Below are 24729 nucleotides of genomic sequence, written 5' to 3' on the forward strand. Positions count from 1 at the left end.
GCCTCCTTCTTCAGGCTAGCCCCTGATGGAACTGGGCCAGCCTTCTCTCTCCCTCAGAGGCCGAAAGATGACAGTTAGGGAGGGAGGAGCCTCTTTCTTCAGGCCAGCCCCTGATGGTACTTTGTCATGGTTTTTTTTCCTGTGGAGAGTGTTGGCCAGAGGAAGAACAGGGTGAGGTTGGCTTTAGCAGAGGTAGGCTCCTATGCTCAGAAACAGAACAGAAGGCTACTATCTTCAGAATACTTTTCTTAAACACGCTTGTCTGGGAACATTATTGGTGTCTTTCTGCACATGCATGAACTCCACCATGTTGATTTGAGCATCTAATAACATTTAAATGCCTTATGTTTTGCTTTTTAACTTGTGGGTTGGGATTGCTCCATCTGTTTGACTGTTTTTGTGGTTTTTAAATTTATTACATTTATTGTATTGTTTTTATTAAGTTTTGTGAGCTGGCAACAGAGCTTTTAATCATCACCACTCATAGGCCAGTATCTTATCTGTCTGTTTGTTTATTTATTTTATATCTCACCTGTCTTGTCCTGGGACCCAAGGCAGCTCCCATGAAGTTAAAACCCTATGTAATACAAACTTTTAACACTATTTAATACTAAACCCCTATTTAATACACAAGCTTTGCCCCATGAATAGAGCCTTCTGCCACAGTAACTTAAAAACCAAAGTCTGCTGGGGGTGGGGGGAATAGAAGACAGTGAGCCAACTGAATTTCTCATGGAAGGGAATTCCACAAGTTCAGAGCAACCACTGAGAAAACTCTCTCCTCATCCTCACCAGCCACGCTTGTGAGGATGGCAGGACAGAGAAAAAAACTGGAATGTTGGATCTCAGCCGTCTTGTGTTTGAAATTAAGAATGTAAGCATAACGTGCTTGTAATAATAAATAAATGCAAGAGCTGGACAGTGAAGAAAGCTGACAGAAAGAAAATCAACTAATTTGAGATATGGTGCTGGCAAAGAGTGCTGAGGATCCCATGGACACCCAAGAAGACAAACAAATAGGTCCTAGAACAGATCAAGCTGAACTCTCTGGAAGCCAAGACGATTAAACTGAGGCAGTCTTAGTTTGGCCACATCATGGGAAGTCATGAGTCATTAGAAAAGACAATAATGCTAGGCAAAGTAGAGGGAAGTAAAAAGAAAGGAAAACTGCATACTGGAAGGATAGATTCTATTAGAGATGTCCCAAGCATAAATCTACAGGACCTAAGCAGAGCAGTGGAGGACAGGGGTTCTTGGAGATGTCTCATCCACAAGGTTGCCATGAAAATGGAGTTGACTCAAGGGCAGTTAATAACAGCAAAGCACAGCATAGCTTCGAATCACCAACACTGCTTCAGAGGAAGATATTGTTAGTTTTGCATCAGCCAGTGGTAGAGCCTGGGAGAGACCATCCTCTTGTGTCTCATTAAACTAGGGTTGAGATAATAGTAGATTTCTTTTTCTCAAAATGTTTTGAGTTCTGCCCTTTCTGGATTTATTGTGTGTCCCTTTCTGCCTTGTAATGGTTGTGTGCAGTGATCATGCGGACTGTGCGTGTTTCCTTTCTGCAAATGCGAACTTTTGGGTTGAAGGAAATGGGATCATCTTAGCAGCATTAATTCCTGGCTTTGCCAGGCCTGGCTTCAGTTCCACTCCTCTGCCCATTGACCTCAGAAGTGGACAGCTGCTCTCTCCAAGTAGGAAGGCTGACTGGAAAAGAGCCTACAGGGAAATGTGGCAGGGGCTGCCCAGGCATTGACCTCTAGGGCAGGAACTGAGGAGCTTTTTCTTCCAGCTGCTGTGTGAAGTTTCTCTGCTTGGGATTTTGCGGATTGTGTTTACAGCAGGGTTTTGTTTTCACCCCACACCTTCTAATCTACAATTTCTTATCCCACAGCAGCAGATCATTTCCAGAATCCCAGCAATTTCTGACTTCCCCAGTTTAGGGTTCTTGTCCCATAATTGAGAAATCTTTGCACACTGTTGAATAACTTAGTTCAGCCCTCCCCAGCCTGATGTCCTTCAGATGTTTTCTGGATGGGGATGATGTGAGCTGTACTCCAGTCCATCCAGAAGGTACTAGGTTGGGGAAAATGTAAGGCTTAATAATAATTTAATTGGATAGATGTTATAAGAATCAGTGAAGAAAAGCTGTATTTCCTGAAATAGAGAAACCAGCATGGAAAGAGGGAGTAAGTAAATTGGGCCAGATGAAACTATAAAACGAACACATCAATTTTCAGTGTGAAGTCAAAGGCTTTCATGGCCGGTATCCATAGTTTTTTGTGGGTTTTTCAGGCTATGTGGCCATGTTCTAGAAGAGTTTTTTTCCTGATGTTTTGCCATCATCTATGGCTGGCATCTTCAGAATGAATGCTTGCCTGGAAAGGACTTGGGTATATATATTGTGTGACCTGGAAAGGCAGGAGTGATTTGCATCAATTTTCATTTAAATCATGTATTTGCAAGTATACATATTCACATACTTGGTGTAATTTTGGAAGTGTGCACACTCATACCTCAATAATGTATATTTGTCAAAAAGTTCGCTTTTTGAAGGGGAAATGTTTGTGCATGCATGCAAGAGAGATACATGCTTTCTGAGTGGCAAAGTTTGGCATGCTAAATTTAGCATAGCTGTATTGCTGCCGCCACTGTGTCAGAACACCCTGGAGGCTTTGTTTCATCTTGGTTGCTTTCTCACATAATGCAGGGCTTACATACATTTTGATGAGATCATTATTTTCATTTGCAGGGAAAAGTCTAAACTAGAAGTATGATTGGAGTCAGGATGGGCTGGTTGTAGCATCTGAAGAATGGAGAGTTGCCTTAAAGCAGAAGTGATCAACTTCTGTATTCTCCTGACATAGACTCGGAGACTACTTTATTGCAAAACCTGCACCCCCTTTGCAACTGGTGTATCCCCATTATCAATTTGTCATTATTTGCCCAAGTTTTAATTAGAATGCTAATGGTATAGCTTTCTTTTGGATTTAATTTGGAATATCTAGTTACTTGAGCAGACCACTGAATCAATGGTTTTTGTTGTTGTTGGGTGCCTTCAAGTAGTTTCCAATTCATGGCGAACCTAAGGTGAACCCATCACAGGGTTATCTTGGCAAGATTTCTTCAGAGATTTGCCATTGCCATCCTCTGAGGTTGAGAGAGTGTGACCCAGTAAGTTTATTTGGCTGAGCTAGAGTTCAAACTCTGGTCTCCAGAGTCACAGTCATAGAGTAAACCTTCTAGATCATAGATAAGTAGGTAGATAAATGTATAAAGTGTGGAATATCTCTTTCCTGTTACCTAAGCATGGGAGCCAGTGTGGTGTAGTGTTTTGAGTGGTGGTCTCTGGAGACCAGAATTCAAATCCTTGCTCGGCTATGAAACCCACTGGCTGACCTTGGGCAAGTCACACTCAGGGAAAGGCAATGGCAAACCCTCTCTGAAGAAAACCCTGTGAAAGGTTTGCTTTAGGGTCGCAATAAGTCAGAAGCGACTTGAAGGCATACCACAGTATAATGATCTAAGCATTTTTTTAAAAAAAAATTGTGGGTGATAGGGACATATTAAGTCAGATGTGACTTGAAAGCACACAACAACAGCAAGAAACTATGGACATCTTCTGTGTTGTATCTTGATTTAAAGCTTGTAAGGAGATTTTTGGTGTCACTTACTAAGTCTGAGAGAGTCCTCTCAAATGTTGGAATTTGGTAGTCTCAAACATGTCTGTGCAAATTCTACACTTGTTATTGTGATTTTTTGGGGGGATTTGTGAATGCAGTTATATGGTAGTGACCATCAGGATAAGTTGAACTGGGCTAGTGACAGGTTACCTTTGCTTTTAGTTTTGGTCACAGCAGGTTTGTTCATAATTCACTCAAAAAGTAATTATCATAGTTCAGTTCATTTTAGAACTGCCTCTAAATAATGATAATACAGTCTTTAAATAATGTTTAACCCTACATGGCAAGATGTATTTTTCAGAATGTTCAGTTGTAAAACTATTGTGAAGAGTACAGAATATTCAGTTGTAAAACTATTGTGAAGAGTACAGAATATTCAGTTGTAAAACTATTGTGAAGAGTACAATTGTTCGGTTTCCTTTCTTTACATCTATTCCCACTAGAGACAGGAGTAGAAAGAGAAACCTGACATAGCTTCTGGAGTTTCATTGAATGGCACTGAAGATTGCTCTTTGTAATTCCTTGGCTCATTCTTACTATCACTAATGTTTATTTCTGTCTTCTGACTTGCTTTTTTATTTGTGTGTATGTGTGTATTCTTTTTCCTGTTAAGTAAGCACATTTCTAAATATACACGTGCATAAAGTAACAGATAAAAAATGGTTTCTGCCTTGATGTTTGGGATCAAAAGATGAGTCTTAGTCTGAAAAAGTGAAGATCTGTACTCTGAAGGACTTTAGTATTTTCTCCTTTTCACTTCTTTTTTGTTCCCTCTTTTCAGATGCGCTGGCTCCCTCCCTCAGAGGCTACTTCTCAGGGTTGGAAGTCCCGTCAGTTCTGCTGAATACTGTGTAAGTCGATGGTGAATACCCTTTGTAAAATGCTCCAGGATAACACCAGGGGGAGAGCAAGGACTGTTGTTTCTCTCCCCCACCCCCCTCAGTTTTTTCCTCTGCTGCTTGGGTTTTTGTTTGGGGTTTTTGTTTTTTGGCCAGGTGGCTGAGACATGGCATTCTCAATGCATTCTCACTGCACAAGCCTCCTTGGATAGATTTTGCCAGGACAGCATGTTTGCTCTCTAAATAAGAAAATGGACCACCTATTGAGTAGAGCCAGCATGGTGTAATGGTTTGAGCATTGGACTAGGACTCTGGAGACCAGGATTCAAATCTCAATTTGGCTATGTAAACCTACTGGGTGACCATGGGCAAGTCACACTGTCTTGAATGCACACAACATTGAAGAGAACCGTATGGAGCCAGCTTTGGCTAAGTATTGGGAGTTCTTCAGGTTATACTGACCCAGGTTTGTTTATGATAGTTTGTTCAGTATTTCTGGTTGCCCCAAAAAACTGCTCAGAAAATACAAGGGGCACTGCCATTTCAGTCATAATAGGCAAGAGAAGGTAGAACAAACCAAAAGAGGAGATGCTAGGAGAGACATCTTGTGGCTGTTCCTCCTTCTGAATCACCATCCAACCAACAGATTCTTGGCTTCTCTGTTAGAACCCCACCACAGCACAAAGTACAGCTGTTTAATGCCAGGTGAGTGACTGGGAAGATCCTGTATGATCCAGGACTCGATCCTGGACAAGCAAGTTGACCTTGCATATATAATTTAAATCAGGCTAACTGAAGAGAGGGTTGGCAACTTGACCCAGTAATGCTTACCAGATGTCCGGATGCAGCAGCAGGCAAGATCTGATGGGATCTGTTATGAGTCCATTTCTCTATTGAGGTATCCTGCTGAACATATTCAAATTTATACTCAGATATAAAGCTATCAGAGTGTAATAGTATCTCCATGGTCAACCAACAGTACTCTCTCCTTCAACAGAATAACTAACAACCATCACAATAGAGTTCAGTTCACAGTAGCATTCACTAAAATACAGATTGTCCAAGCCATTGTATTTCCCATCATTATGTATGGATGTTAGAGCTGGATGGTGAAGAAAGCTAACAAAGAAAATCAATTCATTTGAGAGGTGGTGCTGGAGAAGGGTTCTGCGGGTACTATGGATGGCTAAAAAGACAGACAAATGATCCTGGAACAAATCAGATGTGAAATTTCCCTAGAAGCCAGGATGACTAAATTGAGGCTGTCATATTCTAGCCACTTCATGAGAAGGCATGAATTGCTAGAAAAGACAATAATGGTTGGAAAGGTGGAGGGCAATAGAAAGAGAGGAAGACTGCACACTGGATGGATAGACTCAGAAGACATGGCTCTATGTCTACTGGAACTGAGGAGGGTTGTTGAAGATAGGGTTTCTTGGAGATGCCTCATTCACAGAGATTGAAGCTAACTTGAGGGCAGTTAACAAAGAGTTAAATGTTTTTATCACTTTCCTCCTGTGGTTTGTGAAACTTAAGGGTTATTTTCACTTCAGGTGAAGAGAGTGGCCCAAACCCTGCTCATTTAATGAGTGACAGCACTACATTTCCTGCTTTTCATATCCAAACTGCAAAATAGCTCCATTGACCATCTGAAGAAAAAAAGCAAAGAACATGGAGTCTCTTTATCTGTTGCTCCTTTTTCTTCTTTTCTAAAAGGAAAACAAAACACCAGTCATCTTCCCTCTCCATTTTCTTCTGGTCATTTTTTAGCCAAATAAAACAAATCTGCTGTTTTTAAAAATTAATGAAAACGTCATTGGCTGCACATCAAAGCTAGAAAGTTGTATATCAAACACATGTACACACAGGGTTATTGAAGGCCAGGACTTCAATGGCTGAAAGAGGAAGAGAAATGCAGGCTGGACTTAATACTGCAGATGAATTTGGGAGGCAGGGGGTGGGAACAATTAAGAATGAAGCCACGATGGACAGAACCTATTTGCAGAGATGGGAACAAAGTGTGGACTTTATTCCCCTGCAAGAAGGCTGGTCCTGGTTCCAATCACAGAAGGTCAAGCACACAGCTTGGAGAAAAACTTCAAAACCCAGTAGCCATGCTGGCTGAACATGCTGGGAGTTGCAGTCCAAAATGTGACTTTCCTAAACAGTTTCCAAGCCCTAAGCTGCTAATTTTTCTACAGCAGGATTTTCAAAACCTTGCGTGAGAAGGTAACCTTTTCCAGTGGCGCCTGAAAACCCCATTATGTGCTTCAGAGGATTATGGTATCTATACTAAGGCATACATACAGCTGAGCCAGGGTGTGCACTAACTATTCCTATGGGAAGGCATTGCCACCCTATGGCCATGAACCTACATTTTATTTGGCAGAGCATAATGCCTTGCCCATGCAATTCCCCTGAGCTACACCTTCTGGCCTCTGTGAAAGGCAGCTTCCCAACAATTCAGCATGTCCTTGTAATCATTTAATGGCCCCGCTACAAATCCTTAGCTGGGACAAGAGAAGAAAGACTCTCCCCCATCTCTGCAAATACACTTTTGAACACTGGAGACCCATGAGGGCAATGCTTATTCTGTTGACTACCACCAGATATTCCTCCTCTTCCCTAGTGGGTTTACCATAGGCCCTTGATATCCACTGGGGTTTAGTTCCAGGACCCCCTTTTGCATACTTAAACTCATGGATCCTCAAGTCCCATTAAATATAGAGACACAGTAAAATGGCATCCCTTATATAAAATGGCAAAATCAAGGCTTGTTTTTTGGAATGTATATATTTTAAAAATATTTTCAAGCTGTGGATGCTTGGATCCATGACTAAAGAATCCCTAGATACAGAGGACTGACTGGGGAATACACTCAAGCACTGGGAAACTGCCTTCCATGGGGAGCAGACATTGCATGAGGAGATACCGAATAGCTCCTTTCCCTACATCCCAGAAATACATACAATGGTATAAACCCTCTTAACAATAGGATTCCAACCAATGTGATCTGAATGCACACTAGCACACACCCAGTACTCTTTCTACCTCTGCGTACCACAGAGGAAGGTTACTAGTGGAAGACAAACTTAATAGTCAAGTTGGATGCTCAGTTACAACAGCTCTGTCTGAAAAACAGCTTCCTGCAAACCAAAAGGATGGAACTGGCATTCTGAGATGAACCCCGATAGGCAAAGGAAGACTCTCTATAGCAAGTAGGGACAATGTGTGAAGGCCTGGAGGTCCTTTTTAATGTTCTCTGATCTTGACAGGCTCCCCATGGCTCTGCCCCAGAACCTCCACCCCACCCCATGGAATGGCAATCATAATCCCAGATACGTCTGTGGGGCAGAGTCTCTCATTTAAATATGAACCCCCAAGGGCTCTTTTACATCACCCAAAGCAGTTTCTTTTAAAACCAGGAATGACTAGATGGTCACTTTGTGTTTAAAGCCCCCTCAAAGTTGTGTTTATAAACAGGCCTAGGACTAGCTGCCTGGAATAGTAAACCACACGGCACTGTAACATCTTGATGTAAATCTTGTCACTGTTGTTATTTTACAATTGTAGGGATGGTGAACCCAAAGATGGCCTGGATTAATTTGGGAGCCTCAACTCTAGAGCGCCTCCTGTGTGGCTTCTGTTTCGCCACAAGCTGAAAGAGAAATAAGGATGGTCCAAGGGTTCCCATCCTCCCAGGAGGTTTGCTGAGAAATCCCTCTGTTGCGACTGTGATTCCTTCCCTGTCCCACTGTTCAGCTGTGTTCTCAAGTGGACTGGGGAGACAGTCAGCTGAACTTGGCTCAGAGGGCACCAATTGTTGACCCTGCCCTCATCTGATCTTTTCAGGAAATGGAGGCGGGAGAAACAGAAAGGAAGGCCTCTGTTGTCATCATCATTGCATCTGTCCTTATTTCACACACACAGCCAGCAACTGAGACACAAGGTTATCCTCTGTTTATATTGACATTTACTCAAGTTTTGCAGGCCATACTTTACTTTTTTCCATTAGTGCCTCAAACTGGCTAAATCAGGATTGAAGGGGAGAATCTTTAGATCCCCTTCCAGAATCTAGATCTGGAGGATGAGAAGAAAATGTGGGAGTGAATGCACTCTTATGTGCTGCACTATACTGGAGGATGGTTTAGTGTCAGCTGGTGACCTGGGATGGTTGCTGATTCCTTGGAAAGGACTGCCGACAGGGCTTTTGTTTAATTCCAGAGTATGGGATGATAGTTGTTGTACAGGTTGCCACAGATAGAAGGGCCTTTTTGACATGCAGCATTTTCTTGAGATTAGTAGAACAGTTTTTGTGGGGGCAGAGGGAAGGGAAAGCCCACGGGGTAATTATTACAGCAAGGGTGAATCTGTAGAATTTCTGCAGAAAGTTTTCTCTTTAAGCCTGCAAAACTTGAGCAAATGTCCATAAGAATAGAGAGAGGGATAGCCTTAGGTCCCAGTTACTGGGGTGCTGGTGGTGAATAAGGACAGATGCAATGATGGTGATAACAGGGGTCTTCCTTTCTGGTTAGCCCTTCTACATTTTCTGAAAAGAGAAAATGATGGAAGGGGTCAATAACCAGTGTCTTCTGGTCCAACCATTTGAGGGGTGTTACATTGTCCCTAACTCACTTATGAACTCAGCCTGAACAGTGAGATGGGGAGGGAATCACAGCTGCAAGAGAAGGACTTCTCAGCAAGCCTCTTGGGAGGATGGGAACCCTTGGACCGTGCTTATTTCTCACCATACTCTTCCAAACATTTTTCTGGCAAAATGATGACCAAGCAACTCACACTTTAAGACGCTTCCTCTTTCTATACTTCTAAGGAGGGAGGGAGTGGAAGAACCAAGTTTACAGATGAAATGGTTTGAAATCTAGTTTCTAACAAATCATTTCCTTTCACCCGAAGGTCAAAAGTGCCATGAGCAGAATCCCCCCACAAGGACTGTTCCTCTAGTTGCACCCACTCTTTGTTCCATGAGGGTCCTCTGGTTGTTGCCTTCCTGGTTTTTTTCCATTCACAGGAAAACATTTTTTGTTTAGACCTTTGAGTCTGACCAGTTGGTTTGGATTTGGACTAACTGCCTTGATCCCCTTTTTCTTTGACTAGGATTGCATTGTTTGTTCATAATCTGCTTTACAATTTTTGTATCTTGGTTGGCCAAGGATAGAAAAATGGGTTATAAATGTCATTATAGGTATTTGTTTTTTAAAAAAGAAGAAAATAAACAGTTTGCTCAACTTTATTCAGCACTTCTTCCATGAAATTTACTATGGTATAAATCAGATGGGGAATGCTTAGCCTACCAGACATTGTACTACAACAACCATCATTCTTTACTGTTGGGTGTGCAGGTTAGGGATGATGGATGCCAGAAAGTTGTATTTTCTCCACTACACCTCTCTGGTCCTGAGAGGTAAGTTAGGCTGAAGGAGTCACTGGGCCATCACGGGAAACTAGGTATTTGCCCCAGCAGTCCATGGCATCATGTTAAATGGAGTGGACGAGATCTATATAGGGGGACAGCTCTGTAGTTTTAATATGTTTATTCTCCTCTGTCCATTTAGTTTTATGCTATTTGGAAACAAAGACTGTTACAATGCCGTCTTGTTAGTGGGATGAAGTTATGGGCACGACTGATGTTCCTCTTTTAAAATTCAGCAAAAAATAAACAAACACAAAAACAATCCAGTATGGTTGTTTTCTTTTCCATACTCCAGTGCACATATGTGATGAGGCGGTTCTTATTTCTTACACATAGTGTGTGCCAATACTCTATTTTCATGTAAGTATAACCCCTGAGAAAATGCTGCATTTTAAACATGAGTTTTGGGTTCTTGTGGATTCCAAGCAAGAGGAGCTGAGAGGCACACAGAGCCATATTTGGGAACATTTCCCCCAACAGCATCCTGACCACTGCAGCAGCAAAGCCACAGTGTGGAAATAAATAATGGGCAGAATGTTCATCTCCCATAACTGCATGTGTTGTACTTGAACCTGAGGAAACGCTTCAGTCTCCTTCACGATCAGACACATTCCTCCCTCTGCCCTTGCAGGACAGTAGTCATCACATAACAAGCACATGGATAGGTGGGAAGCAATCTGTGAATACTTCATTTTATTGTGAGTACACAGGCTTGGCAGCTACACAGTCTTTTGCCAGTTATAATATAATCAGCCTTTTTGGAGATTTTCTCCCATGTTAAGAAAAATGCTATGTGAAACAGTCTGTACTGGTAGTGCTGGCAGTTTTCTTCATCTCAGTTAATGAGGAAGTAATACTGACAGACCATACGCATTTTAAATTTGTAGATTGAAACATCACAATTTTTTCAAGGAATATTCTGGTGATTTCTGATGATCTGATTTCTCCATTGTGCACCCTACCCTCTTGTCCTGTAAAAAAGAGGTTTTCACATCTGTTGTGAAGAGTCTTGGACATGGTTCTTGATACATCACCCCTTTCATGCTAAAGAAGTGTTAAGCGTCTTTGATTGTGCTTGTCTCTTTGCAGGTTCCAGGTGTGTGATGGCGGCTACAATCTGTCTTGTGGGTATTAATGCGTTCTTCCTGAGTCGCTACTGGCATCTTACCTTCATCTTCAAAATGACAGTGTGGTGGGTAAGTCAGGGCTCTGTAATAAACATGAGTTGATTTGTGGGAGTCAAACAGTCTTCATAGCAAAGCAATGCCAACCAGGGCTTTTGGTCCTTCCATGTTTGTCTTGATGGAAGTATTGAGTCAATGTGTAATGTTATTTAGCTGGGTCTTCCTTAGCACAAACTGGCCATGCTAGACAGACACCTTGCCAGAAATTGTGTCAGAAGCAATTCTGCATCACCAATTACACTACTCATGTGTGCTTTGGCTTCATTGAGGATAGTTTGTTGAGGTAGTGCTTGAGTTGAAGCCAGTGGCATTAGTAAGATGCTTCAAACTATTGTTACTCTTCCTTTTAGAATTGGCAGGATACACTTCTCACTGCCAAGGCACATGTTCAGTGGAGGTTGCAAAAGCACCCCAAGATGCCCATCTGGGCTACCCTGAGAGTGAACAAGTGCAGATCATGACACTGAGGATGCCTTAAAATCAATCTTAGAAACCCATTGGTCTAAATCCAGTTGTTAATCCCAACTAGAGTAGATCCATTGAATAAATAGGATTTACATTAGTAAGTGATTTTCCAGTTTCCAATTGATTCAGTGAATCTCTTCTAGTGGGACTAACAACTGGATTTGGGCATCTGTTTGGATCTGCCTTTACAGTCTATCCTAGGCAGGGCTGATGGATCCACCACTGTAGGGATGGCACTACTCCTCCCATTGTTGTCTGGACTTGAATGGGATCCCTACTGGTAGTGAATCTTCTTTCAACATGGGGAGAGCTTCCATCCAACTTGGAGCAGCTGCAGGAGGAATGGTGATAAAATCCAGAGTGGTTTCCCCAATCCCACTGCATCAGAGCCAAGCTGCCTCTTGGATAGCCAACAAGGCAAATTCAAGCAGAGCCTCATATAAGACCATTGAAGAATCCCTGACATGAGGAGAGGTTTAGCAAGCAGACAGTATGTACAACTTAATTTCCACCACCATCATACCCTGTGCTCTCACATTGCTCTCACATTGTTGTCTCTTAAAGGTTCTGCTTTGCTCTTGTAGGTGGCCTAAAATAGGTTGTAGCCCCTGCCCTTATGGTGGTTGGAAGTCTATGGAATGGAGGCCATGTCCCCCCACATTCCCTTTGAACTAACTCATCTTCCCAAACAGCGATAGACAGTTGATTTCACTGCCTTGCCTTAGTGAATATTTGTTTTCTGGTGGATGATGTGGAGCCTGGTGAATGAGATATTTACAGGTATCATATCATAGCTGTTTTTCATTTAATTACAGTGGCCACCTTGCTATCGTCTGGCTGCCCCAACTCAAATTTACTGGCTATGGGTTTGGCCTAGGGAAGGGAAACCTATGCTGTTAGCCCATATTCTTCACCAAATACCAGCAGTTTCTGAGGCAGATTTGACTCAGCAAAACTGCTCCTGTGTTCTTATTGAAGGTCTGTCCTTTATGCTTGAGACTCGAGCATTTTAGAAGAATGATTCTCAAACTCTTCAGGTGCTTTGGACTTCAGCTCTCAAAAGACTCAACCATCTTGTCCAGTGGTCAGGGATTCTGGGAGCTGAAATCCAAAACACCTGGAAGGCCATAGTTTGGGAATTACTGTGAGGATCAGTTTATTGCCTGCACCTATGTGTAGGAACATAAGCCTACCTGGACATGGGATCCAGGTACCTAAATCCAATTGCTAGTCCCTTCAAGAGCAGATCAATTGAAACAGTGGAATTTACATAAGCATTGGCTTGCCAAATTCTCGTTTATTAGTTAGATCTACTCTATTTTGGACTAACAGTTGATTTAAGGCCAGGGACTAGGGTTGTAGTGATTCCTGGAGGATTGCAGTGATTTTTCCCCTAATTGGTGCATCTTCCATCTTTCTTTCAGGCTTGAAAAAACCTCACACAAGCTTGAATTCCTTCAAGACTTTGCCACAGCCTCTATCACACATCTGCTTCTTAGAAATAAAAGACAAATATTGAGTAGTAATAATGTGTTCTTCTACACTGTATAAAATTTTAAGGAAGAGCACAGGTTCTAAAAAGCATGGGGGGAACATCTGGTTTGAAAAAGTATTTTCAAGCAGAGTGACAAAGAGAACAAGTATTTTTATACCAAGCATTGTTAAGTAGAAGGGTTTTATGCTGGTTTGGATTACTGATTATGTGCTTGACTTTTGAATGCATATAATTAAGTTTTCTCTTTTTCCTTGTCTTTTTAAGCTGCATGTTCAAAGCATGTTTTTAAATTTTGTTCAGATTTTTAAAGTGTATTGTTAAAATATATGGACATTTTGGTTTATCTTGGCTGGCAGCCCGAGATGATGTGGGTAGAACATGTGAAGTGTTCCTGTGGTATATGTACATGTTTCTTCTAATTGTGCCAAATTATATTGAGCAAGACAATCAGAAATACAACCCTTTCTTTGTAACTCTAGACTATTTTACAGTTTATTGTGCTGCATATTAGCAGAGCCTGGCATCTGGTTCACACTATACTTTCTCGATGTGGTCACATACTTGGATACATAACCGCATGGAAAATGCATACTAGAGGACAGTAGAAAGCCATGGCAAAAGTTAGGCTCATTTTCAGTCTTTTTTGCATTTAAGCACAATTGCCTAAATTGCAAGCACAATTAGGAAAATGGCTGCAGTTGTGTTGACATACCACTTAGGTTCAGACACATCTCCACATGCAGTTATGTATCCTGTAGCATTACATGGCAGACAAGAATAGAAAAGACCATTTTTCATCTGTGAGAACCAGTCTTGAATAGCTGGGCTTTGCATTAAATATTTTTGAATAAGCAAGTTGGTAACCACTGTACAATTGACTTGTTATGGAAGAAATGTATTTTTGACATGTAGTGAGTTATATCCTTGCTCCACCTAGCAGGTGGACAGGTTCCACTAACTTGTTGACAGTAGCATTGCCCACTGTTCATCTGGAAAGCAGAAGGTCAGGTGGAACATTGATGGGCAATGCTTAATTTCAGTTGTTGATATCTAACATTAAGTTAGGCAGGTGGAGCAAATACCCCACCTGCACACTTCCATGACTATACACCTTTTGGACAGGTTGCAAGGGGCTGTCCTTTTTGTGCCCCCTCCAAAATCTTCCTTCACAGCTGTCAAACCCCAGGAGGGCCTTCCTGCTTAGCAGTGGGAATGGAATAGGGAGGCAAGTGCAATGATGAAGAACCATCTTGGCTCAACTCTGAGGAGGATGCAAATGGTACTGCATTCAGTTGGGAGTGCACCCTCATATCCATCTCAGAGCTACATTATCTGAACTACCTCCCCCTTCCTCTCCTCCCCACCAGCAAGTACCACTAGCCCCTCCCAAGGCTTGACAGCTGTGAGGATGAAAGTTTTGGGTGTCCAGCAAAGGGCTAGAGGATATCACTTTATGCTTCATTCTAAAAGAGATGTAGGTGTATGTAAGCCACTTAGGTGTGTCCATGTCATTCTGGATTCTGGCCTTTATATGAGGATCACATTCTGTGGTAGGATATTGTTTGCCGGAGTAAATGTCAGGATGCCACACAAGTTACTCAGGCCTGGGTCTTCATTTGTAGATCATTCCTAGTTCCTATTTGGGGAGCATGAAGGTGCCACTTTGTGGATCCAGAGAAAGAAATTTCCATAAAGAACCAACCAGTGGCATTGCTGCCTTGGCATGTTTTTTCCCCTCATGTGGGTCACTAGAACTTGGACTCTTTCTACACCTGCCTTTGGAAATAGCACAAAGCACTATTGCATGTTGTGTGGTCCAGCTCAGTCTGGACCAAGATTATTTGCCTTCCCCAAAGGCCACATACTGTGTGTGTTGAGAGGTCCCTCAGCATCCCTTCCAGTGGCAAGGGTGACATTGGGCATGCAGTACTAGAGTTCTGTGATTTGCGTGATGTTTCCCAGCACAAGGACACTTTCCCAGGGTGCTTTTCTCTTAGCGGGCTATGACTCCTTGGTGGCAGAGCAATTACTTGGGTTGGAATGGATGGGTAGATTCATCCTCCTCTGGTGTGATTCATGTCAGTCATTTCTAAGTTTGACATGCAGGACAAGTGAGCACAGATTGAATAGTCTCTCTGACTTTGTCATGAAATCAGTTATAGGGTTTTGGTACCATTATTCAATAAGCTTTGTAGTAAGAGCAATAAATCAGGCCGTGGGTAATGTAACTAGACAATTACTTCATGAAACCCAGAGAGGTAAAAACCTGAACCAGAATTCTACCATTTTCTGCCTGAAGATGAATGGGCCCCCCCCAAAAGGTGTGCAGATCCTTGCTGTAGTTCTCCCCAGGACAGTGAATACTATCAACAGAGCCTCTTGGGATGATCTAGTTCTTCTCAACCACTTTTCTAAGATGAGAATGAAAGGAATTAAATAATCAAGTGGACAATAAGAGTTGAATCACTTCACCAGCAGTCATATTATTAATTAAATCATAGCAATACTGCCTCAAAAGTTATTTGTTGAGTTCATTTGTTTTAAAGAGAAAATGCTCTAGCTTTGTCCAGCTAAAAGCAGGCCTTAAGAACAAATACCAGTTTTAATGTAACAAAAGTGGGCATTGCTTTCAGCTTGTTTTATGTATAAATCATTAGCTGGCCCAGCTGACCAGACTCCTGTGTCATTATCATGGCCAAAGCTTCCCCTTCTGTACCAGGTGTAACTTTTCCTCCCTCCTGATTCAGAAGCTCCACATGCTAGCAGTCTCTCTTGCTGTGAACCCAATCTCCTTTGCATCTTACAGCAGGGCTGAGGGATGTGTGGCCCTTTAAATCTTGTTGGAATGCAGCTTCCATCAATGCCAGCCAACAGAGCCAATGGTGAGAGATGTTGAGTTGTAGTTCCACCAAGTCTGTAGAGCCATACATTTCCTATCTTTGCTCTACATCTGCCCAATTGCTTCTGAGTTTGACCATATGTGTTTGCTTAATAAGGAGTTCAACTATTTTAATAAGGTTCATTATTTCTCAGCTAATTGTCAAATTTGATTTGACAATAAGCGACCAGTATCTTAAAGTGAATATAAAGTGTGTTGTTGTCTCAAGAAATCCATATGCCTAAAGCCTATTGTTCATCCCAGATAGCGCAGGCACAGTGAATAAAACACTAAAAGTATTGGCAAATCAATACTTACGTGACTTTATTTGGTTCAGTGAGTCTGCTCTAACTGGGAATAACAGTACAATTCACACCAAAGTCTCTAGGATAACAAAACTACAGAATGCACATTTTTAAAAAGTACCCATGCCTAGACAAAAATAAATGGATGACTTGAAGAAGATTAAAATGTGACAAGGAGGTATTTGAATAGCCCTAAAAACTATTGTGTGGGACTTACTAAGCCAAAAAAAAAAAAACCACCTTGATTTGATAATGTTTTTTATTGGCAATGACTAAAACTGAAGATGCTTCCAATTTGTCTATGATGTTTTTTTAAAAAAAGTTGTTAAAAGGTACTTTTCTATTGTAATTTTCTAAAAATAAAAGCAATGATTATAACTTACACCCATGCAGCAGTGGCTTGTTGTTGTTGCGTGCCTTCAAACAGTTTCCGACTTATGGTGACCCTCAGGAACATGGCCTCTGATTATTTGGAATTCCCTTCTTTATCACTACACTTGGCCCTGTTTTGCAAGGCCTCCAAACCATCCATTTAGCATTTTCAGGAGCTACAGGACCCCAAATGAAGGAATCCAAAAACGTACCTTTGCTGCAAAAGTCTTTGTGAACTATTGGGAGCTTCTGACAGCAGAACGGGAAGTGGTTTTTGCCAAGTGATCCACCTCAAACGTGAATAATACCAACCAGGGAGCCCATTTCTGAGATCTGAAGCCAAGAGACAAGCCAATTCTACCTAGTACTGCAAGGAGACAGAGAAATATTATCAATGTGCCCAACAATATTAGGTGGTGAAAAATGCTTATTTTTAATCAAAGAAGTGTCTGTGGCTGGTGGTCTCTAGGCAACAGCACTCTTGAGGAATCCAATCCACCACATTAGCAGCAGCTTCAATGTGAGCCATGAAGCTGGAAGTAACTGGATGTCACTGCCATTGCTATCTCCATGGTTATCCCTGCCTTCAAATTCCTTTCCATCAGCAGGTATCAAGAGCCTGGCAACCCCCCCCCCCCCCCCCGTCCTCTACCATTGCCTGCACTTACAGAAATGACGGAAAACCAAAGGGCATTCTTTACACCAATTTGTCTAGCTCACTTGCCTCCCCCCCCCCGTCTCTAAAAGCCAGGAAGAAGTGTGATGAATTATAGATCAAATGCATTACAAACTGCTTCATGTCAGTTCTCTCAGGCAACCATGCAAAATCGTGCTGGTACTTCCTTTTTATTCCTTCCCTTCTCTCCCTTGTGCCTATACAGTACTTATACTACCAGGGGAGGAAATGGACATTTCTTTTCTGTTACACCAATCTGTAGAGCAGTAGCCAACCAATATGTATTCAATAGCACCAGGCTGATAGGAACTGTAAATTACATTGTCAATTTGTGATGGCCAGGCTTTTAAGTAGCGGTAGCCACCGACCACACATGACATTCATACTAAAATGTCTGTACTGGTTGAGGATTGCAACCTCCTGTGTACATATTCAATACAAACCAGCTTATATTAAGATCTTTTTGAAAGGCCTTGCTCCACGTGATCCTCCTTTATGTACTGCCTGAATGAAAATGGCCAGATACCACTTGTTTTGCTTCACTGTGTTTCATTTTTCTAGAATTACACATTTTATTTAAAGTAACCTCCTTGTATGTATTTCAATTCAGTATTTTCCCTCCCCCCCCCCCCCCATTTCCTGCATACTTAATTGTAGCATTAGACCAGACCCATTCAGTACCCCAAATTTTCAAATACTGAATTGAAATAATTCATTGTGAGCCATGAATATATAACCAAGGAACATTTATATGGTTTACTGCTGTCAAGTTGACTTCAACTTATGGTGACCATATCAGTGAGATACCTCCAAGTCACTCTATCTTCAACAACCTTGCTTGGTCTTGTAGACTCAAAGCTGTGGCTTCCTTGATGGAGTCTATCCATCTGGAATTGGGTCTTGCGCTTTTCCTACTGCCTTCTACCTTGCCAAGCAATACTGTCTTTTCTAGTGAGTTTTGCCATCTCATGATTTGACCAAAATAAGACAACTTCAGCATAGTCATCTTGGCTCCTAGGGATAATTCAGATTTGATTTGCTTCAGGACCCATTTCTTTTTTTTTAGCAGTCCACAATATCTGCAGAACTCTTCTCCAGCACCACATTTCAAGTGAGTTGATTCTCTTCCTATCCGTTTCCTTCACTGTCCAGCTATTTATTTCTATATGCCCTTCTCCCAGAAAGGGACCCAAGATGGCTCACAAATAAGACCATTTAAAAACTTTACAATAAAAATTTAAAATATAATTAAAACCAACTAGCTAAAAATAGCATAAAATTCATAAATAATGTATACAAAAATTAAAAACCTAACTAAAACACAAACTGTGTATAAAAGACTTGCAATAAATGTTCTTGGGCTTCATTTTAAAAAGACAAGAGATAATTAGTCACATTCAGACTAGTTTAATTGATATTTAATCCCTCTTGAAGCCAATGAAAACTGATTTTACTAGGTTCAGTTAACTTATTCTGGATTCAGCCTGATGTGAGTAAATGAAATGAAGCTGAAAAGGTGCAGAAAAATATGAGCAGAAATGAGAATCCATAAAGAGAAAAGACAGGAAGAGGGTACAAAGTAGGAGAGACTGGCAATACAAGCTGGAAAGGACTTGCTAGCCTTCAGACCAAGACATGAATACATGGGCTAAAGGAGAAGAATCAGAAGTACGTTTTTCAGTTCTCTCTCTCATTCTTTCTCCTTCACACACTCACATGATTCACATCTCATTTGCCAAAAGCAATCAACCAAGTAACTATTTGCAAACTTTGATTAGAGATGGTTAAGCTTAGGACAAGCCTAAAGAAAAGGTACACAGTAACGCTACCTGAAATCCTGCATCTTCATCCTGTCCTGCAGCACCTGCTGGGATCCTGGAACATCTTTTGGGAAATGGAAACAACATACATATAAATCAAAACTATCATGGCATGGACAATCCTTTGTATGCAAAGGGATCTTGTCTTAAAGGTGTAACAAGATCCCTTTGCATACTGATTTTCGACACCAACAAAGCTATGTCTTTGAGTCCTAACTTTGGTATTCAATGATACATCTTCAGATTTCAGGATTTTGTCTAGTTTCTTCATAGCTGCCATTCCAAGTCCCAGTCTCCTCCTAATTCCTTGACTACAGTCTCCATTCTGGTCAATGACTGAGCCAAGGTATGAAAAATCTTAACTATTTCCATATCTTCATCTGTGTGTAATCTGTGGTCATTACTTTTCTCAAAGTTCAGCTGTAAACCAGCCTTTTCACTTTGTTCCTTGACTTTCTTCAGTAATTGTTCCAAGTCTGCTATTTTCTGCTAGTAGTATGGTGTCATCTGCATGTCTTTAACTTTTGATGTTCCTTCCTTCAGTTTTCTAGTCCTCCTTTATATATGTGTCCCACATATAAGTTAAACAGATACTATAATAAATGAAGACTTGCCTGACTTCCTTGCCGGCTGGAAACCATTCCGTTATTCTGTATTCTGTCTTAATAATAGCCCAAATACATGGTGACCATATGGATGAGACATATTCAAGCCCTCCTGTCCTCCACTGCTTTGCTCAATTCCTGTGTATCTGTGATTCCCAAACTCTGGCTTTGCAGATGTTTTGGACTTCAGCTCCCAGAAGCCTCAGTCATTTTGGCCAATGGTGTGGGATTCTGGGAACCAAAGTCCAAGACACATGGATAGCCAGAGTCTGGGAATCATTGCTGTAGATTCATGTCCATGACCTCCCTGACTGAGTCTATCCATCTGGCATCTGGTCTACCTCTCTTTCTACTGCCCTTCATCTTTCCAAGCATTAATGTCTTTTCGAGTGGGTCATACCTTCTCATGATTTGGTCAAAATATGACAGCCTCAGGTTCATCATCTTGGCTTCCAAGGGGATTTCTGGTTTGATATGTTCAAAGATTCATTTGTCTAGCTTCTTGGCTTCAGCACTCTTCTCCAGCACCACATCTCAATTAGCTGATTCTTTTCCTATCCATTTTCTTGCACATCTGCATATTGTGATGGGGAATATTATGGCTTAGACAATTCTGACTTTAGTGCTCAGTTGTTTTATTTTACTCTTTAGGATCTTCTCTAGTTCTTTCAAAGCTGTCCTTCCCATTCCTAGTCTTCTTCTGCTTTCTAATATGTACACTGATGCAAATGGGCTGATTCAGTGATTCCAGTATAGGTGACCAACTAAAACTTGAGAATTACTGGAGACCTTCAGACAGTCCAAGAACACAAATTTTTGAGGAATTTAAATAAGGAGTATTAACCCAAAGTCAATTTGCATCACAAGATTGGGGCGTTAAGTATCCTAGCACTGGCCCCCTGTACTCTTGCTTTCCTTTTCCATTTCTGAAAGAGGAAGCATGTTCAGTAAACAAAACATACTAATGCAGAAAAGCATAATCTTTCTAAAATTATTTTATTATAAACTGGTTTTCTCGACATAGATAAAACAAATAGTTTTATCTCTAAGCCAACACCAGGTGAATAGAAGAAAATACCCACAGTATGCCAAATAATTTTTTAAAGACCATGAACCTTGATATTACATGAAGAATATATTTTACCCCAGTACCAAAAGTCTACAAACTGCAAACAGTCCTGATCCATGTTTGTTATACACAAGTATTTGCATGAACACTTTGTCCTTAATCTTGACAGCAGTTTCCTCCTGGCTGATACACGACTGGGGTGGGGGTGGGGGGGGGGGGAGAACCACATCACATTATACACAGGACATTTCTTCAGAGCTACTAAGCAGCTGCATCAAAGCTCTCAAGAGTTTGTTCCAGCAGATCCACTATTTGCCAGGACCCACATCAGAATAATCCTTCAATACACCAGCCAAATGGTCATTGTGAGTCTTGAACCTCCGTTTCTTCTGAGAAGCAGGCTTCTTCCTCCTCTGAATAGGTGCCTAAAATAGGAGAAATATAGGATATTTAAGATATTTAAAAAAAAAGTAAAGCCATTAGGATGGCAAAATCTAGACCAGCATCTCTTCCTTAAGGCAACATTTATCAGGCCTCTGCTGTCGCTTTCTCCATACTGGAAGAGCAGAAATTCCTGTTCATTTGAGGGCTTTCCATGTGAGCAAAACCCCTGAAAAATGATGGATTTCACTTCCATGGAGAGTCTCCCTGCTAACAGAAACTTCTCTTTAGAAGTCACTTCCCACATGAAGAGAGCTTCAAAGGATTTGATGGGATTAAGCCTTGCCCTGCTCCCCTTTTCAAGAAAATATGGTGAATTAATACCTGGAGATGGCTAAAATCTAGACACTGTATGCATGAGCACATAAACATTCATCGGGCATCCAGAGGTGTTTGGCTTTTATTTTTTAAAAAAATTAACCAATTTTCTGTCATTCAAGTTTGGAAATAAATGAATAAAAGTCTACCGTACTCCCTTAGTATACACCGGGGATCAGAGGAGGCAGCGGAAAACATTCAAATAGCTGCAGCTGTTTACCTTGGACTCTGAAGCCTCCAGTACCATGGCAAACAGGCATAATAGTGGGTGAAGAAAGGAGGATAATGGCCTTATTCCCTGATTTCAAGACTGATGTTGAACATTGGCCTGACGCTTCACAATTTTACTAGTAACAAGCTACTGCTATGTTGTCTAGTGTGCTGAAAATCCATATGTGGCTCTGCTTAATATAACCCCATTCATTCTGCCCATGCTTAATTTCCTTTCACACAAAAACAGAACATGGCAAGCTGAAAAAACAAAAGGCTTGTGCAAAGTCTGCCCCATTCTTACTATTTTCTTTGGGCCCGCATCTTGCATGGAAGAAATACCCTGACGCTTCAGATATTCTTCTATCTTGTCTTCATCCATGGAATCCACAGGAACACTCCTCCACAGTTTTTGAAATTCTAGAAAGCCAAAATGGAGAACTAATTAGACATGTCAGTGGATATCTAAACAAACAGGACAAATTCCTTCTAGGATTTACAGTCTTGCTGCACATGGAAGTGAATACCAATATAGTTAGCAGCAGCATGAAAAACAAATGCTGCCAAAATGACAAATACTGCACACATAAATGGCATCACTGACCAAATATTCAAGGAAAACTGGCAGGGAAAGTTTTATATTACAGCTGTGAGTCTGATTAGAGATTCCCTCCATATCTCTTTTCAGAAAGTTCTCCCAACAATGTCAGGCTTTCTTATTCCTTAGCATATATTCCTTATATACATCCTATTATGTTTAATTAACTTTCACTACTGACTATATAGTAAATGTCTACTACGTGTGGCAATTTTAAATCAACAGTGTTAGGTACCTCTCCTCCCTGTCTTCCCAGAAACATCTAGTGAAAGTTGTGTGATTTGAATTAATTTCACTTGACACTTCCCACACTCTTGATGCCAATGGCATGCAGCAGATAGGCAGGACACTAAAACACAAGGACCTCATCCACGTCCTCTCCTTGCAGGGACAACATGTATTAGCTGCAGTCAAGCATTCCCTATCATCTAGTTCTAAGGTAAGTAAAATAGTACAAAAGATTCATTGTGCTTCTTCCAAAGTCTTTAATTTTTTTCAAAAACTTCCATGCCCTTCAGCACCAAAGAGCTGCCTTGACCTCATGGCTGCAGCAAATAAAGAAGAGGCCTCAAACATCAAAGAGCAGCAAATGGTGAGATAACCTGCACAGAGCCTGCCTCCATATATCCTTTTAAATGATCTCCCAAAATGCCTTAATGGAGGCCGTGACTGGTACAATTCCACTTCCCTTCATTCCAGAGTCATTAAGCTAGATAGGTCTGTCAACAGGCCAAATTTACAATCCATAAATAAAATCCTAAAACACACAGCCAGGAAAATTTCTCAGGTATTCCCACATATATCAAATATTCAACTAGTTCTGATGTTCTTAGTAAGTAATTTGTGCAGTTTGGTGCTAACCAAGCAAACATTCCGTAACACTTCTTCCTTTGGATCTATCAGTTCCCACAGCACCAACTACTTAAACCTAGGGGGAAATGACATACAAAAATGGTCTCAAGCTAGATAATACTTTTGGGAAGATTCTGCTGAACAGTCAAACAATTATTTTGATAAGTCTCCTATATTTATATGAATTCAGGTGTTCCATGTTTGCTTACAAAACAAAAATGAGAGATACTCCAGAACTATGAATAAATATTTCACATTTAATGCACAGAGAATGTGACTGTATGGTCCATCTATTCTGGAAAAATAATTCCTGGTATGGCCTGTGCTTTACTATCAATTGAAGACCTGTTCACCTCTTATCATCCCATGGGCCAAAACCTAAAACAAATAGAAAAGCATGAAGCACTTTTTAAATGCTCTGAATACTTAAAAAAAAAACTTTCCTGAACAGGAAGAAACTGATAGTTTTCACATCATTACAGTACCAGTTGGGCCAAGAATATGCTTGTTGAATATACTACTATGCCAACTTAAATATATATATATTAAAATACTCCCCCTTCTCTATTCAGAGCACTTTGGGTTGAATTTTTTTAAAAAAGAAAAATTACTACAGTGCTACCTCGGGTTACGAAATTAATTCGTTCCGCGGCGCCATTCGTAACCCGATACATTTCGCAACCCGAAAAGGCTTTCCGTTAGCGCTGGAAAGCCGCTAGCCGCGCTTCGCATTTGAATTTCGCGCCGAAATGAATTTCGTAACCCGAAAAATCTTTCGTTACCCGGAACAGTTTTTTCCAATCTAACTTTTTCGTACCCCGGAAATTTCGTAACGCGATCAATTCGTATCCCGGGGTACCACTGTACTCTGCAAGATGCTGACAGGAGAGAAGGAAAGTTGGGTTTCTGCACTTGGTGTAAAGGAGTGAAATGCCAACCTTTCTCTGCCACCCAGCCTGCTCACTTGTATGGAATTCCTGGCTGCCTATGGCTACCAGACTAGTAACCTATTAAGGCAGAAGCACTGGTATGGAACAGGGTGGGCAAAGTACAATCCTGAAAGTATTTTCAGCTTTCAGCTGGTGCCACAACTAACTACAATTCCCAGAATCCCATAGCATTGAGCCATGGCAGTTAATGCGGTATCAAACTGTGGATGCAGCCTGTGTGGGCATGGAACCAACTGCTGCTACCTTGTTATGGTTCTTTGCATCTAAAGCCACCACTGAAGGTCAAAAACCCATGGTACCAACTTCTTCTTTTAGTTAGTCTCAAAGGTGCGACAAGATCTCTTTACACATTGAGCATCCACAGATTTTGTTATTCATGGGGGGGTCCTGAACAAAATCCCAGCGGATGTCAAGGATTCATTGTATGAACCTGCTTTGATACTTTTTGTTTCCTTGCTACATGAACTATTGAGAGGGGGGCCAAAGACAAGGCCTTTATAGTATGGCACCTAACAATGCTTTTGAGAAATACCTG

General features: G+C 41.2%; 2 protein-coding genes across 2 annotated transcripts in view; one reads left to right on the plus strand and one right to left on the minus strand.

The window, feature by feature from the left end:
* RBPMS (RNA binding protein, mRNA processing factor) overlaps positions 1–16665 on the plus strand; it is a 115361-nt gene extending 98696 nt beyond the window's left edge. The window contains exons 7-9 of the mRNA XM_042452554.1: positions 4468–4537; positions 11046–11152; positions 13030–16665. Of these exons, the coding sequence (XP_042308488.1) occupies positions 4468–4530 (63 nt within the window). The 3' untranslated portion in view covers positions 4531–4537; positions 11046–11152; positions 13030–16665. The remainder of the gene's footprint in view (positions 1–4467; positions 4538–11045; positions 11153–13029) is intronic.
* A 4070-nt stretch (positions 16666–20735) lies between these two features.
* Positions 20736–24729, minus strand: part of GTF2E2 (general transcription factor IIE subunit 2) — a 333455-nt gene continuing 329461 nt past the window's right edge. Inside the window, exons 6-7 of the mRNA XM_042449407.1 lie at positions 22099–22214; positions 20736–21250 (exon numbers count right to left, since the gene is read on the minus strand). Of these exons, the coding sequence (XP_042305341.1) occupies positions 21134–21250; positions 22099–22214 (233 nt within the window). The 3' untranslated portion in view covers positions 20736–21133. The remainder of the gene's footprint in view (positions 21251–22098; positions 22215–24729) is intronic.

The sequence above is a fragment of the Sceloporus undulatus genome, chromosome 2, assembly GCF_019175285.1.
Source record: "Sceloporus undulatus isolate JIND9_A2432 ecotype Alabama chromosome 2, SceUnd_v1.1, whole genome shotgun sequence".
In the NCBI taxonomy this organism is placed as follows: domain Eukaryota; kingdom Metazoa; phylum Chordata; class Lepidosauria; order Squamata; family Phrynosomatidae; genus Sceloporus; species Sceloporus undulatus.